This window comes from Camellia sinensis, chromosome 9, assembly GCF_055761805.1.
Source record: "Camellia sinensis isolate YWXY chromosome 9, ASM5576180v1, whole genome shotgun sequence".
NCBI lineage: Eukaryota > Viridiplantae > Streptophyta > Magnoliopsida > Ericales > Theaceae > Camellia > Camellia sinensis.
This window is the reverse complement of record NC_138969.1, coordinates 34,580,663-34,598,117: the sequence shown is the minus strand read 5'-3', so window position 1 is coordinate 34,598,117 and position 17,455 is coordinate 34,580,663. Positions and strand designations below refer to the sequence as shown.

Genomic DNA, 17,455 nt, shown 5'->3' with positions numbered 1-17,455 from the left:
TCAAGGGATCACCCTGCAAGATGAAACCAATGTTGATGTATCGCATCCGCTCAGGTCGCTTGTCACGCACCCGATCTGGACTCCCCAGTTGTATCAGGCTCGCGAGCCCACCACATTCGAGCTGATGGGAATGATTGGTGACCTCCAGAGATCCGTGGCTGATCTGGCCTATGGAATGTCGGCTTCACCGCCAGCGGCACCGTATGCCGGGAATTTCATACCACAGGAGCCCCCGCTGCTGGGGCGGATTGTAATAGAGCTCAGCCAGCCAGAGGTGGCTTCCAGCTACAGCCACGACGTGTCAGCAACAACTGGGTTTTGCTCTGATGTAGTAACCCAAACCCCCGATCAGGCTAAGGCCAGAGGCAAGAACAAAATGAAGGCAGATGCCGATCCTATTGAATAACTGCTGCAGGCAGTCGAGGCTTTGAAAGCCGGGGGGATGAGCAAGCTACAGATATCTGCAGTTGTGGCAAAAACTGTGGAGGATGCTTTCCCCACTCCACCTAAGGGTAGTTCAAGTCAGTCAGAAAATCGAGATAGGCCCCGTCATGCCAGAATAGTTCCTCCTATTCCCAACCCTGCACCTGGGAAAGATCAAAAAACCAAGGCAGTGCCTGCCGACCCTTTTGCTAGTGCGTCTAGTAATATTACTCAAACTTCAAAGTACCTGCCCCGAGGGCGCAGGGTCTTTCATGCTCTCTACATGCCTCTGTCGAAGGCACTTCAGATTCTTGCTGAAAGGGGGCACCTTAAACCCTTGGAGCCTCAGCCTCTCCCGAAGAATCTCCCTGCTACGCATGATGCTGCTCAGTACTGCGCGTACCACCAGCAGACAGGCCATGCTATCGACAATTGTTTCTGCCTCCGTCATGAGGTGCAAGATTTTATTGACAACGAGGTTATCCTCCCACCCACCTCAGCCAAGTCCGTTACCACCCAGTTATTGGATTTTGAGGACACAGATACTGCAAGTATGTAATCAAAGAGTGAACCACCTGCGGGCGGCATTTGGTATATTTTGGATGTGGCGTCTGGCATGCATTTTTGAGTATCTGTGAACGCTAGCTTTGTAAATTCTGGCTTGGGTATCGAGTCAGTCTTTTGTTTTGAGTCTGTCTCTTTGTCTTGAGTCAGTATTTTTGCTTGAGGGTCTGTCTTGTTATAGCGAGTCAGTCCCCTTTGTATAGAATACCAGGTGATTCTGGGGTTGTTGCCTCGAACACCGTTTTGTCTTGTAAATTACCCGTTTTTGTTTTTGAGTCTGTTTCTGCCGAGGGGCCAGTTATACCAACACATCTGAATGAAACAGCTGTGGCTATCTCATTTTCATGCTTGCTTTCAGTGTGAGTTAGTTGTGCCAGAGGATTTGATTGGGCTGACAGTACATCTCGCCTGCTCTCCTGCGCGCCAAACTCATTGCATTAACCTAAGTTTTTCAAAAACCCTTTTGAACACTGCGGTGATAAAAACGTAGAGGAAGGAATTCCTCGGGTTTTGCAAAACTTTGATCAAATTGACAGAAAGAGAGGCATGCTAAGCCTTTAATGAATGAAACCATGCTTGTCAGCGTGAGTACTGGGAAGGACCCTGGCTTGGTCCAGATTGGTTCCACACTATCTTCGGCACGAGCGATTTGTCGCTTTCTTAAAAACTTTCAAAAACAAATGTTTTACGCGGCCCTGTGAAGACCTATGTGGGATCGCTCTTGAGATTGTGCAGCCTAGGATCGCTTTCAGCCTCAGGATTCGACCTGTTTGTCTTGAACCTCGAATTCATTCGGAACATTCAAACAGTTAACTGTCAAAGGAGGCCCGTGTGGCCAGTTTTGAAGCAGCCCTCGAACAAGAGGCACCAAAGCCGAATCAAAAAGATTAGGTCTCACCAGAAGAAGCTCGCGGAGCAACCATGATGGATTCTTCTGCAAATCATTGCAACAGCTGTTCTCCTAGATACAAAGAGGCTTCAACTTCAAAAACCATTTGGCATGGACTTGTTACACTTTTACCCTTTGAGAGGCTCGCTGGGCCGAAAACCCGGAAGGGCGATCCAGGCAAAAGTTAGAGCAAGAGAAAAATACAAAAAAAGAGAAGAAATAAAATCAATAAAAAAAAAAGAAAGAAAAAATAAGAGAATGAAAAGATACAAAAAAAAAAAAATGAAAAAAAGCTCGCAAGGTCGAAAACCCACATTGGGAACCTTGGCAAAAGTTAGAGCCTGAAAAGTGAAGGTTAAAATACCCGAGTGTACCATAACCGGAACTACGTGAGGCTTGATTCCCATGTTTGGGATACGTAGGCAACTTCATCATGAGGTCCAGCCCCCAACGCTTTCATAGCGACTAAGTCCAGGCAATGGTTTTCTTAATCATCCTTGATTCCCTTGTTTGGAGTGTCTAGGCAATTTCGTCCTGAAGTCCAGCTCTCAACACCTTCAAAGTGACTGTGTCCATATATTGGTTTTGACCATCTCCGTCTTCTCAGCATCCGAGAGTTCGTTTGCAATCATCACTAACGAAGACTGTTTACCAAATGCTACGGCGTCATCCAGACAAGGGGAAACTTTCCGTTGCCATGAGCCACCGTTCAAACCAGGGGCAACTTTCTGTTGCCATCCACCCCTTTCAAGCCAGGGGCAATTTTCCATTGCCTCCGATCCGAGGTTGTGCATCTCAAAGAGTAAGTTCCATGCTCGGTGAGCATCGACTGTTTGCAAAATAGTTTTTGAAAATTTTTACTGAGGTTGACTATTTTCTCGAAAACTATTCCATTTTCCAAAACTGGACCATTTCCTTGGACCCAAAAAGGAAAATTTTCAGTGCCTATAGCCTGACTTGCATGGTGTTCGGATAAAAAATCGAACAGGTACGTTAATCCGACTCTCATCTTGATCAAAACTATTTTAGTAGGAAGCCAAAACAAAGAATGGTCAAAATGATGAACTAGGGGCACAGTTGAGTCAAGCATTCTGTCTTTCCCCCATCGTCAACATACTTGCCAGGAGGGCACTCTACCCACCAGAAGAAATAGCTGTGAGCTAACGGCATTGGGCATGAACCCGCAACTTCCTATTCATTCATTAATCACCTTGGGGAGGGACGAAAAATGAGAGAATAAAGAATCGAGAGGTGTAAGTTGAGAGAAAAAGCAAGCCAAAGGGTTTTGAGAGAAAAACCGAGCTTGAGTGCCAGAGTGATGTGAGAATCACAAGTGAGAAAAGGGTGGGAAACAATACTTAGAGAAACTGGCTCCTCGTGATCTGAGGTCCCCCGTCTTCGTTAACGCGTCTGTATGTCGTGTCCTTTGTTTTGTTTACCTCAACCTTTGTTTTAGGTCTTTTCCGAGCGTGTCTCGTTGTGGTTAGGTCGTGTACCCTTTTGTTTGAGTCCTCCCCGCTGTGTTCGGTTGTAGGCTCGATACCCCGGTTGAAAATCCTTTTTTATTTCGGAAATCGTTTATGGTCAGAGTACTGTGCCATTCTCTACATCTGGGCGAAGCAAAAGAATAAAAAAATTGGGGCATCTGAGCATGCTTCAACTTCAACTGGTTCCAGCTTTGTGTTCCGTCTTGTCAGATTGGGCCGTTTGTTCAGGATTTGCCGTGTCCAGAATGGACCAAATGCTGTGTTATGGGCTGTATGCGGATTAATCCCCAGTAGAGTAAGGGCTGTGTGTCCAGAATCAGGCAGTGGGTTGCTTGGGTTATTTTGCTGTTGGCTGTTTAGTTATTTGATTATTACAGTGCAAGTGTTCAATTTTCAGACAACCAATCAATTTCATTTACATTGAGGTGTAATATGGTGTGATGCAATGCAAAGTATGAAATGTAAAGATATACAGATGTAAACACTTTTTCAGATAAAAAAGCTTGTTTCATTTCATCATCTTTTCAAGTACACAAGTTTTGGAAACAAAAATCTGCCTGCGGCAGTACAAAGTATCCTAACTCCCAACAAAATGGAAAAGTACAAGAAAGAAGAAAAACAACAAAAATCTGTATCCATGTCAAGCGGCTCCGAGGGCTATCGGTCTGTCCTAGTCCCCTTCCTGGACGAAGGTCCAGGAGCATCATCAGCATCATCATCAGAGCCCGAGCCAGTGCCGCCTCCAGTCTCCTCCGCCGATGACTCCGCCTCCGACCCTGCCTCCGCCTCCGACTCCTTGTCGTCATCATCATCATCATCAGGGACTGGAGCCCGCGAACTACTCCCGACATGAGTGCGCCCCGCCTTGGTGCGGGGGAATACTCTGTCCGCCTCATCTCTCCCTCGGGTGGGGACGAAAGGTCCAGCTGGAGCACCTCCTATAACGGGAATCTGGAAGGGAGGCTGAAAAAGTACATAAAAGGCAAATGCATCAGTATACTGTGGACAGTTTATCAGTGCCGAATGCAGTGTATGAGTATAGTGTGTGAATACTGTGGACAGTTTATCAGTGCAGAATGCAGTGTATGAGTACAGTGTGTGAATGCCGTGAGCAGTTTATCAGTGCAGAATGCGGTGTATGAGTACAGTGTGTGAATGTCGTGAGCAGTTTATTAGTGCAGAGTACAGTGCAGAATGCAGTGTATGCAGCGTATCAGACGTTGTGAGATCAATGTGTTAGGTGTTGTGTCGTGCATCAGATTACGTGAATCAGCTTATGAAGGGTTTGAGACAGTGGTCAGAAGAACATACTGGAATGCTGTAGGGGCCAGGAGGTCGAAGGTCCGCTGTAGCATCCCCATCATGGAGGCATTCAACTCCACGGACTGCCGGGTGTACTCGGAGGACGCCTGCAAGAGTGCAAGATGTATCAGTATTCCGCGGAATATCAAATAAACTGAAATGAAATGCCAATTCAAGATGCCAAATGAAGTAATACATACCGGAGGCAAGTCGAGGATACCGGCTAACTCATGATCAGCCGGGGGAGGAGCAAAGGGGATCTGGTAGGTCGCCCCACCATGTCCTCTGTATGTTAGTGAAGTAGGCAGAGCAGGCCAACCGGTCCCCCGTCCTCCCTGAACTCCGCCGCTGCCACGGACTCGAGCCCTCCTCGATGCTCCTGCTCCAGCTCCCGCTCCTGCCCTAGCTGCTGGCACCACGGGCCTGGCTCCCTCAGCTTGACGGCCGCCGCTCAGAGACCGCATAATGTACGTCTGCACGTACTCTCTGCAGTCGCCGACGTCTCTGAAACGGGTCGCCTCCCAGCCGATAGTATAATCGGCCATCTGCTCGGTAGTGAGTCTCTCGGTCTCCCTCATGCCCTCAGGAGGGTGAACCGGGACTATCTGCTCTGGTAACCCTAGGGTCTGGCGTAGGAAATGCTCACCCAGATACCAAGCCCGGCAGACCAGGCCCTCCAGTAAGATCCAGAAACGCGAGGTCTCCTCAGCACCGGCAAATCAGTCCCAAATCGTCGCCGGCAATGGAGCCCAAGGCTGCCAAGTGATCTGAAAGTGACATACAGTTTGTTATCTATCATTATTGAAATATGTAGTGAAAAACAAAGCTTAGATAAATTCTGAAATAAAACATACCTCGGCAGGGGTGATAGTGTCGAAGTAGCGGCGAAAGAAGCTAAATGTCTCTCGTGGCCTCCGCACGCATCTCCCGTCGAAGCATCGCGAGAACGGGACGACAAGGGGGGTCTCCGTGTCTGGCACGAGTGCAAGCCTGGGAAAGTAGGCATAGACCCCCAACTGCAGAGAAAACATCAATATGATTATCAGATAAGAGCGGAATGCAAAGTAAAACAGGAATAGCAAGGCCACATATTGTGCAGTGTGTTGCGCAGACAATGTATTGTGTACAGTGTACAGTGTGAGCAGTGTACAGTCAGTGTAAAGCAGAGTGTATGTGTGTGCCGTGTGTGCAATATACAGTTAGTGAAAAGCAGACTACAGTGTGTGCAATACAGAATACAGTACAGAGTACAGAATATAGAAAAGCAGAAATGAATAGCGGAAAAAGAAACGTACCTCCCAAGCACGCCAGTAGCCCCCGAGCAACTGTCCGCTGCCACGGGAAGTCGAGCTCATATACCCGTAGAGTGTGGCCAGAGCAGCGCCACTCCAATCATAGTGCAAGATCTGCCTGACGTCTACCAGTGCACTAAGCAGGCAGAGGGGCACGGTGTTCGCCCGGTCGGCGAAAATGGTCGTCCCCAGCAGGAACATGAGAAAACTGCGCGCATATCTCTCAACGGCCTCCTGGGTCATCAGCGCCTCCTCCACCAACGCGGGCTGGACCTTGAACTGCACCTCGAACCAGGAGTAACGAACAAAGCCTGAACAGGCGAGAGGTGGCACCTCGCCAAGCAGATGGATCTGAGCGGCAGTCCACTCGTCCATATCAGTGTCGAAGGCGATTGGATCACCCCCTACCCTAATGCTTGTGAGCATCGAGAAATCATAGGGAGTCATCGTCATGTCTCCCGTCGCAGATAGATGGAACGAGTCGGTGGTGTCCCACCACCTCTCCGCTAGAGCAGCAATGAGAGGCTTGCTCGAGGTGAGTCTGGATAATCCCCTACAGAAAGTGCCGAAGCCCGCGTGGTCCACAATGTGGCGAACCGCGTCGGGAAGCTCAGCATACCAGTCCTGAGCGGCAATGTTCCCATACCCGCGGACGGTATGGGAGTCTCCTTGTTTTCAAACAAATAATTGCGAGGCAATACTGAATATACTAGTTTCGAAGGGCATTCAGAATTCAGTACAAATATAGCACGTATGCAAGCTTTTCAGATTCAAACAGATATCGGGTATCGGTATGATTGCAATAAACTACAGTGTGTGCAGTGTATACTGTGTTGGTGTGTTTGAGTGATTCAGGGCCAACGCAGTGCATGTGCACATGTCAACCTCAAACAGATATCAGTTGCCAGTATGGTTGCGATCAACTACAGTGCACAGTGTGTCAGTGTATCTGAGTCAAGCAGTTAAAGAATGTAATCAGCTATGGCAGTTTTTATATTCTACATTGCGGAAAATAAAACAGAGAAAGAAATGTTGCCTCGGAAGCGCCGAAGGATAAGTGAGATGTAGGCTCACGCAGGAGGAGCTCTGGTGGCATCGCTCTGTCAAAACTCCGAAACTGGCGAAGTCCGTCAGGAGGTAGCATATGAATCGCCGGCCGGTAGGTCGCCGGGTCGAACGGGCTGACGCTGAACGGGAGGAGCTCAACCCCGGGATCCATCTCGTGATCCGGGGGAGTCCCATCCTGTGGAATATCGTCGGCCATGTCAAAAATGGTGAGAAAATAGCCGGAAAAGGGAAAACTGGGCGAAAATATGGAAAGTCAACCAAAAAGTCAACCCGAGAGGGTGAAAAGTGGCCCGAGAAGCCGAGAAGGGAAAAAGGCACGCAAGTCGAGAGAATCTCGAGGAAAATAAACCCCAAAAGGTAGAAATGGCAAAGGAAGCACCGAAATGAAGAAATATTCGGATGAAAATGTTCGAAACGCGAAGATATACGCGAATCGAACGACGAAACGGGCGTGACATGCAAAGAAACAGAGAAAAAAAGAGAGAAAAATGCTCTAGAGAGAGAGGGAATGGATTTTCGGCTAAAGAGGATGTGTAAAATAGGGTTTTGAACCCTATTTTAAAAGACCCGAGGTGAAAAGTCAAATCTGCCCCGATTCAAGCATTTTTGGCCGGTCGGCTACATTTTTGGCCGGTCGGCCAAATATTTGGCCGATGTACTGTATTTATGGCCGATGGACAGTCGGTGGCCTCCTATTCCGGCCGGTGAGCCTCATGCATCCTTGTTTGGGTCAGATTTGTAGTTTTAGGTCTTTATAGCTCAAAAAGAAGTACAAGAAAGTGCATCTCGGACACTCAACCGGCCTCCGTTTTGACCTCGGGTCGTGTCACTACTACAAAAACAGATAAAGATCACACTTTTTTTGTGTGATGTATGTTATTTAATCACACCTTTTAAATTTTATTAAAGTGTGATCTTTGGGAGTGTGATTAAAAGTGGTCATTTTTAATCACACTTTTTAAGTGTGCTTAATAACATTTAAATCACACCTTTTAAGTGTGATTAAAAATATTTAGATCACATCTTTTAAGTGTGATTAAAAATATTTTGATCACATCTTTTAAGTGTGATTAAAAATACTTATATCACACCTTTTAAGTGTGATTAAAAATATTTAGATCACACTTTTTAAGTGTGATCTTTAGAAGTGTGATTAAAAAGGGTCATTTTTAATCACACTTTTTAAGTGTGATTAATAACATTTAGATCACACCTTTTAAGTGTGATTAATAGTATTTGCATCACATCTTTTAAGTGTGATTAATAACATTTAGATCACATCTTTTAAGTGTGATTAATAACTAATAAAATCTGTTATAAAAAAAGGATTCGACATATTTGAAAAATAATCAATATTATTTTTGTATACACATTTGAAGAATATAATACACACTATATACTATATTTTGAATCATAACCATATATTGAATAGAATAACGTCATATATTTCATAAATGGAAATTAAATATTCAAAACTACATACAAAGGAATTAAATAAAAAAAATTAACTGTGCTTACATATATTAAAAAATAAAAAAACTTAAAAAACAAGTTCTTTAATTCTTGGACCATATTTTGCATCTCTCCAAAAAATTCTGACCTGAAAAATGAAAACACAAATTAATCCAAAAACCGCTGATGCATATGAATAAACTAAAAAGTTAATTCAGCAAACCAAAATAGGAACATTAATCATTTCTGCTTGATCTTAATCCTTTTGGAAATAACTTCCCTGTTAACAATTAGATGCCATAGCAGCTCAGTGTCAATGACATTGTAATTAGGAGGACACTAATGAGCACAGTATTTAAAAATGAGAAATCTTAATACATCTTGTGTACGATCTTTTTGTGAATGCATATTATTATTACTGTTGAACCATAATTCTAGGTACCCATAAATAAATAAATAAAAACTTCAGAATTTACTCTATTTTTTTTTTTTGGTGGGGGGTGGGGAGGGGTTACTATCACCAGCAGCAGCAGGTTTTGGAGAAGCAGAGGCTGCATTTTCTTTTGCACCTTTGGAGGAAAAAGAAAAGAAAACAACTACCCATTTCATGCATGTCTGTCTACCAAAGAATAAGTGCAAACACTAACAGCTGGCACAAGCGTATGAAAAATCATAAAGAAAATACATTATTATCTCAAAATACCTGGCCAAGCATTAGTAGTCATATAAGAGACCTAGGATTGAATCCTACCAGGTTGAAGGGATTATGGGACATGGGGAGGCCTACTGTCGTCCCTCCCCCCCTGGAAAAAAGTGTACATGAATTTTGAAATTTCCCACAGATGGCACAGGATGAAATTGGGAGATGAAAAGCGAGAACAAGAATAGTTGAATACCTCATTGCATGGTAAAGTGGCCTATACCATAGGACATATGAAAGAGGGCATCCAAGTAGAGCGTAGATTGTTGCCAGGAAAAATATTTTTACACCTGGAAATAGTGACCACGTCAGAAGTTCTATATTGTAACCTGTCAACACTTTTATGCATATGCCCAAAGTATGGAAGAAAAGAAAATATTAGAAACCTTACCTCCACCTCTAATCCAACAAACTATCACAGCAATAACATTAAATACAAGGCAAAGAACTATGCCTGCAATGGCAAGTGGGGTAAAGGGGAAAAAAAATATCAGTGAAACAGGCTAAGTTATATATAAAAGAAATGCAGATCAATTGAAGTCTTCTTACCAAAGTTATATCAGAAAGACTATATAAATGAAAAAAGGAGGAAAAAAATTTACTCTTGTATCATCCAATTTCGAATATTAACCTTGCAAGACTTCTTTCTGGTGGTGGTCGTGATGGTGGAGGTGGTGTAGGAATAAGCAGATTAAGTCACTTTAGTTGTCATGAAACTATCCTCTATATTTAAACTCAACTAAAACATACAATAAATCATGTTGGACGATCAGCACTTCATTGATATTCAGGCAGTCAATAAAGTAAAAAAACAGTAATTTGATCATGAGTATTCATTCATATATCAAAAACTCATCTATGAAAAATGAACAGGTGATGAGTATTGATTTTCGCTTTATTTTATTATTTCATTCATTTGGCAGCCCAGAGGCAGGGAGGGGGTGTTTCTTAAAAAAAGCAACTAGCTAAGACAGCAGTATTGCCAGTATATGGTGATCAAACTCAGAAGTCGACACATAAAAGGAATAAGGAAAATGCTCAAATTAGAAAAATGAAGCCATCTATACCTAACCAACTTGCAAAAGCCAGATACTGCAACTTCTGAGCATGAACAAGAATTTCATTGCCTATATCATGATGAATAATTGAGAAACATGGAGGCCAGTTTTTATCGTCTGAAGGGACACCAGCTGAAAATGCAATATTAGAAGAAATAAATCAGAAAAATATCATTATCCAGGAAAAGCATATAAAACTATTCTCAAAGCAATATATACGTATTGGCCTTCATCTCATGGCTTACCACTGGAAACAGTATCTTCCCTTCGTTTAATTTCCTGAAAAATATGGCATGCATCAGTACTATTGAAAACAAGTATATAAATATCTTAAAAAGTGTACACAATCAATATATATATTGCGATAATGGCAACATCTAAAGAAGTCATCATCAAATCATGAAGAACTCTGGTTGTTATTTTGAAGGCAGTCAAATAAGTAATTTACAAATAAGAAAATATAAACAGATTTATGAGGTACAGTTGCAAGTATATTCTCGATAATGAAAGGCAAAACGAACACGTTCTCTCCTTTTTAGATCCGCTTCCCAAGCTGCAAGTTCCTTCTCCTTTTTCTTAGGATCTTGCCATATCACACCACATGATATACAACTCAATGCTCCCAATACTATGAAACAATATAAATTCAAATTGTAAATTGATTACATTCATTGAATCCAACGGTATATCAACAGTTGCATTATGTTTTTGGCCAAAACCCAGTGTTTGAGCAACCATTTGAGGAATGCGTGACTTTGGAGCAGCACTGCCATTCTGCATACAAGGGACAATTTGGATGGCTTGATGATCAATATGAATAATGAAAACAGGTTAAAAAAAATATAAAAACAAAAATCCAAAATTGCATGATGCAACTTGTAGTCATAAAAACAACGAGAATTAAAGTATGTATATATATATATATATATATCAGCTTAGTAAATAATGCATTAACTGGTACTTGCAGTGGCTACAAATAACCTATTTTTGTACTGTTCATACAATAACTTAGTACATTTATCACTGAGAAGGGTTGTCATTGTTTCACCTTCCAAACAAAAATCAATTGTTATCATTAGAAACTAAAAAGAGAAAAGAAAAACAAAAGCACAAAACATAAAAACCAAAATATTGAGTTACTTGAATTGGCATATTTAGGTGACCAATAACTAAATATCAGCTGGTTCATTCATGATATGAGATAGGAACTCTAACTTAACTGACAAAAATGCATGGAATGCTCAGATTCTAAAGATCTCTGCATCTGATAGCTCGGCTACCAAAACATAACAATCAAAAAACTATATGCCTTTGACATACCATTTGCTTTTCAAACAGAGAACTGAGGTTAAGACCCTAAGATTTAGATATAAGTATTCAAAAGCGTTCATAGAGACAGGATTCATAGGTTGTTCTTCCCGTCTTTCCACGACAAGGTTTTGAGTGTCCTGTACATCAAAACAAAAATCACAATTAAAGTCACCCCCAATGCCCTATTCCTCAATACTAACCGAAAGGGTAGATGATCAAATATTTTTTGACTAAAATTGTAAGCAAGATATAGTTACCCTTGATTCATTGAAAATAGCATCCACATCGTCGAGACTAACATCCTCGTTTGCAAAAATAGGAGGCTTATATCCCTTCTTAAACCACTCATTCTCAATGACCTTCACAATGGCAATGCGCTGTTTATACAATGAAATAACATTTGCAAAGCATTGGATACTCACCTCACAGATAAGTTCCACCAACTATGGTAGTGGTAAGAGTGGTTATAAAATTTGTTTCAAATTGGATGTCTAACACCATAATCACCAAATTTCATCTACACCCAATTTCTACAATAGGCATAATCAATTGCATTAAATTGTAACATGGTAAGAAAAATCAATACCGGGTAAGATATTCCCACTCTTGTCGATGCTACTTTTGTCGTTGTGGTTGCTTGCAAAAAGTCGTGTGTGGTGGCGCTTTTGGACAACAATGAATGTCACCGGAGGTTGGTAACTGGATTCAAGTGATGCACACGCCTAGAAACAGCCAGGTCATAAGCATAGAAGTTTGGTTAATGATCAAGATAGTAGGGGCTAATTATGTGGGAACCAACCTTATGAATTGCATCGAGTTCATATAGTAGAACCTGATAGAACTGCCCATCACTAACGCCATCCCTACAAATGTAATTGATTGGGAAAGGAAAATGGAGCATCAGTACAAAACCTTGAGTTGTAGCTAACGACAAATCATGAAGACAAAATACAATTCCTTTGCTTATCTACCTCTATCCCAACCACCAAAACAAAACAATAACAATAATAATAATAATAACAATAACACTGTACAAATCAATGGGAAGGGAATTGTCTGTGAAAAATTGGAGTATGATTACCTGTAGAATATTATTCTCAATGGTTTTTGCCCAGTTGCCTTTTGAAAGGATAGTAAAAGCTCTCTGCATTAGAAAACTTGTAATTGTCACATCGATTACAATATAAGCCAAGTCTATGCTATTTGGTATCTACAAGAAACACTACTGTGACCACTTAAGAACAAAAATAAAAACACCCTTTCATTGAACATGTTTAAAAAAAATAAGTCTATACTTTTAAAAATGGACAACAATATTGGAATATGACAACAATTTTAAAAATGCTCCACTGCCGCTTAACGCCACCGCACCAACACCATGCCACCACCACCACCAAAAGGTAGCATCTCTCTCTCTCTCTCTCCCGAGGTTTTGATTGATCCTTTGTTGGGTCCTTAATAGCCAGTGATGCACAGAATCTGTATTGTAAGTGGCATTAATAGTCAGTGTATAGAACTAGTGGAAGTTGAATTGAATGACTAATTAGAATTTGTATTATATATGTCAATCATGGAGATAATAATATACATTCTTTGGATTTTAATCATGGAAATTATAGTCATTAGAGCATTTTCAACCATTCACCAATTTTTTCATCTAATTTGATTGTAAGTTTTGAGTAAAAAGTTTGAAATCCAATGCTTCATCTTTTCAAAATTTCATCAAATTCAAATTTGATAAAAGATTTGAATATGATGGCAAAAAAAAAAAGTCTCAAATTTAAATTTGACGAAAGAAAAGATGAAGGATTGGAGATACACATAGTAGTGTTGATGTTGCTGCTAGTTTTGCCTCTATATGAAAGCCTTTGTTGATTCACTAATGTCAGTAATGGTGCTCTTTTGTGCTTTGTTTTTTACACTATGATATATACGTGAATGTATGTGTATCTTCTGGGACATGTATTCTTATTGTACCACTTTATGCAGGATTAATCAATCTTTGCATCATCAGCTATATGTACAACTTCACATTGTAATATGTACGGAAATACCTATATATATATATATATATATATATTCATGTACCATTTTTAAAATTTTGGTTTTTCTTTTGTTTATGTAACAACTAAAGTGCAATCTTTTAATTTGTCGCAATACAGATCACTAACCAATGAAAGAACAGCCCCAATTAACTGATACACAGTTTTGAGCTTCCAGTCAAAAAAATTCAGCCACACGGGGTTTCCATTTTACCAGAATGATTTGTGGGTGTATATGGAATTTGTTGATTTTGCTTAACATTCTTAGTTTTATTTTGAGTGGCCTACCATACAGTCAAGGAGATATGTAAGTATACCGGGAATCTCCTCAGACACTAAAATATCTTTGCTAGCGTGATTTCTTTTATAACCATTAATTTCATTTTCATGAAGGTTCGATTAGGCTCTGTTGCAGTATTTGAAACAGTTGATGAACCAGAGTCTCAATGTTGACACCCAAACAAACCCAACACTCAAATAGATCCAACAACCCATAACATTAATCCATCGATCAAAATTCTACAAACCCATAATCGAAATTGCAATTAAAAACACCAAATAATCGAACAAATATGGAGTGAGTGTGTGTGTGTGTGTGTGTGTGAGAGAGAGAGAGAAGGGTAGAATCCGAACATACCTCAAGAATCGAACTGATACTTTTTTTGATCGAAGAGAAGAGAACGAAACCCTTCCATCGTCGCCGCCGCCCAAGCAGTCTCGCCGCCGAAGAGAGAGCACTGTTTCCAGGTTGAAATCTCGCCGCTGCCGAAGGGGTCAGAATCATAGGCAAACTGATCGTCTGGATCTTACTCGGCCTCTCAAACTTCATCTCCACATATAAACCCTTCAACAGTCGATCGATCGATAGAGAGGGAGGGGTAAGAAGAGACTAGGGTTTTTTGGTTTTGGGCGGGCGGCGGAGCGGGAATGGGAAAAAAAGAGAGGGGGGGGGATCAAAATATTTTTTTAAAAAAAAAAATTTAAACAATAAAATAACACTGCTTAATTTATTTATTTTTTGCGATAGGGGTTGTCGTCGCAAAAAAAAAATTATTTTTTGTTAAAATAAATTTTTTTAAAAAAAATTATTTTATTTTGGTTACTAATTAAGCTTGAAAATTTATTTGTTTCATTTTTTTTAATAAAAAAAAAATTTATTATTATTTTTTATTTGGTAGAAGTAGGGGTAATATTTTAATGAAAAATATTGTACTGGTAGTCGTAGTGATGAAGTGGCGACCGTGGTAGTAGTGGTGGTAGTGAAATGGCGTTTGCAGTAGTAGTGAAAGTGGTAGAGAAGATAGGTGGTGAGAGAGAGATAAGTGGGAGACAGATAGAGGAGAGAGAGAGAGAGACAGAGTGGTGAGCGAGAGAGAGACAAAGTGGTGCTAAAAGTGTATTTTCTTGTAGTGGATTGATAAATTGAGAGGAAGCTCAGTAAATAGAGAAGACGGAAGGGAAATAGTGAGCAACACGAACACAATAGGAGAGAGAGAGAGAGAGAGAGAGAGAGAGACAAATAGACAGATAGGGAGAGAAGAGTGATGAGTGAAAGAGAGAAAGAAAAGAAAGAAAGAAAGATGAAAAATAGGTGAAAAGATATATATAGAGAGAGAGAGAGAAAGAGCGAAAATAGATAAACGAGAGAGAGACAGAAAGAGATGAACGAGAGAGCGAGAGAGAAAAGAGACAGAGAGAGAAGATAGATGAAAGAGATAGAGAGAAGAGAGATGGATGAGAGATACAGAGAAAAACAGAGAGGTAGATAGACAAAGAAAAGTGATGAGTGAGAGAGAGAAAGAGAAGAGAGACAGAGACACAGAGAGAATGAGAGAGACGGACAGACAGAGAATAGTGATGAGTGAGAGAGAGAGAAGAGAGACTGAGACACATAGAGAAAGGGAGAGACAGACAGAGGAGATGGAGTGGCAGTGGTGGAGGAGATGTAATGGTAGTAGTAGTGGTAGTAGTGGTAGTGGTGGTAGGGGAGTGGTGACGATGATGGTAGTAATAGTAATCGTAGAGGTGGAGTGGCAACAGTGGTAGTAGTGGTGGTAGTGGAATGGCATTTGCAATAGTGGTAAATGTGGTAGAGGAGATGAGTGGTGAGAGGGAGAGATGAGTGAGAGACAGATAGAGAAGAAAGATAGAGAGATAGAGACAAAGTGATGAACGAGAAAGAGACAAAGTGGTCGTTAAAAGTGCATTTTCTTGTAGTGGATCGATAAGAAAAATGCCCTAGACCCCCAGTGGGAGTGACCCCCACCACCCCCACTGTTTTCTGATTGGTTCAAAAAAAATTATTTATTTATTTATTTTCACTCTTGCTCTCACAGCCCCCCACGTGGAGGTGGGGGTGCTGGGGGTCACCGCCCACTGGGGGTCCCCAACATGGTTGGATCGATAAATCGAAAGGGAGCTCAATAAATAGAGAAAAGATGAGGGAGAGAGTGAGCAAGGCGAACACAGTGAGGGAGAGAGAGACAAACAGACAAACAAATAGACAGGTAGACAGAGCAAGAGAAGAGTGATGAGTGAGAGACAGAGAGAGAAAGAGATAAAGAGAGACAAAGAGAGAAAAAGATAGAGAGAGAGTGAGACAGAAAAAGAGAGAGAAACAAGAGATGAACAAGAGATAAACAAAAAGAGAGAAAAAAAGCAAAAAGAGATTAACGAGAGAGAGAGACATAGAAAAAAAAGAGAGAGAGAGAAGAGAGAAAAACGAGAGAGACAGAGAGATAGAGAGGGAGACAAAAAAAAAGAGAAACAAAAGATGCTCGAGAGATAGACAAAGAGAGAGAGAGAGAGAGAGAGAATAGCAAAAAGAGATAAACGAGAGAGAGAGACAGAGAAAGAAGAGAGATGAGCGAGAGACACAGAGAGAAAGAGAGACAGACAGACAGAGAAGAGTGATGAGTGAGAGACAGAAAGAGAAGAGAGATAGAGACAGAGACATAAAGAAAGAGAGACAGACAGAGAAGAGTGATGCGTGAGAGAGAGAAAGAGAAGAGAGACAGAGACAGAGAGAAAGAGAGAGAGACAGACAGACAGACAGAGAAGAGTGATGAGTGAGAGAGAGAAAGAGAAGAGAGACAGAGACACAGAGAGAAAGAGAGAGAGACAGACAGACAGACAGAGAAGAGTGATGAGTGAGAGAGAGAAAGAGAAGAGAGACAGAGATAGAGACAGAGAGACAGGAAGATGAAAAAATTGATGAAAAGAGAAATGTAATATCAAAAGAGTAAGACGACGTCGTTTTTTTCAATTTTTTTTTTTTTATGATAGAAAAATACCATTGCATTTATTTAAACCATTTTGTAACTATATATATGAAGTCTCAAAAAGTTCCGTCTCATAAACCCACTTTTCTTGTAGTGTTACTTAAAAAGTGTAATTAAAAAGTAGTAGTGTATATATAATCACATTTTAATTAAAAAAACGTGATTAAAAAATATATAAATAATCACACTTTAATAAAAATATATATATAATCACATTTACTTAAAAAGTGTGATTAAAAAGTAGTAGTGTATATACAATCACACTTTAATTAAAAATGTGTGATTAAAAAATATATAAATAATCACACTTGTTTAAAAAGTGTGATTAAAAAGTAGTAGTGTATATATAATCACACTTTAATTAAAAGGTGTGATTAAAAAATATATAAATAATCACACTTTAATTAGAATGTGTGATTAAAAAATATATATATAATCACACTTACTTAAAAAGTGTGATTAAAAAGTAGTAGTGTATATACAATCACACTTTAATTAAAAAGGTGTGATTAAAAAATATATAAATAATCACACTTTAATTAGAATGTGTGATTAAAATATATATATATAATCACATTTGTTTAAA

The 17,455-nt window shown here is 40.6% G+C and overlaps 1 protein-coding gene and 1 long non-coding RNA gene across 2 annotated transcripts; one reads left to right on the top strand and one right to left on the bottom strand.

Annotated features, from left to right (window-relative positions):
• Positions 1–8,957: 8,957 nt before the first annotated feature.
• On the bottom strand, positions 8,958–12,696 carry LOC114297644 (uncharacterized). Its single transcript, XM_082888902.1, has 11 exons — positions 12,628–12,696; positions 11,804–11,923; positions 11,633–11,683; positions 11,556–11,591; positions 11,251–11,317; positions 10,757–10,863; positions 10,481–10,514; positions 10,245–10,367; positions 9,569–9,631; positions 9,374–9,467; positions 8,958–9,280 (listed from the first exon to the last, which is right to left on the bottom strand). The coding sequence occupies exons 1-11, from the start codon at positions 12,694–12,696 to the stop codon at positions 9,199–9,201; spliced, it is 846 nt and encodes a 281-aa protein (XP_082745028.1). The 3' UTR covers positions 8,958–9,198.
• A 193-nt stretch (positions 12,697–12,889) lies between these two features.
• On the top strand, positions 12,890–13,890 carry LOC145799062 (uncharacterized). The gene is made up of 3 exons (XR_014341061.1): positions 12,890–12,946; positions 13,536–13,588; positions 13,709–13,890. It is a non-coding gene; the product is annotated as an uncharacterized LOC145799062 (long non-coding RNA).
• The last annotated feature ends 3,565 nt before the right edge of the window (positions 13,891–17,455 follow it).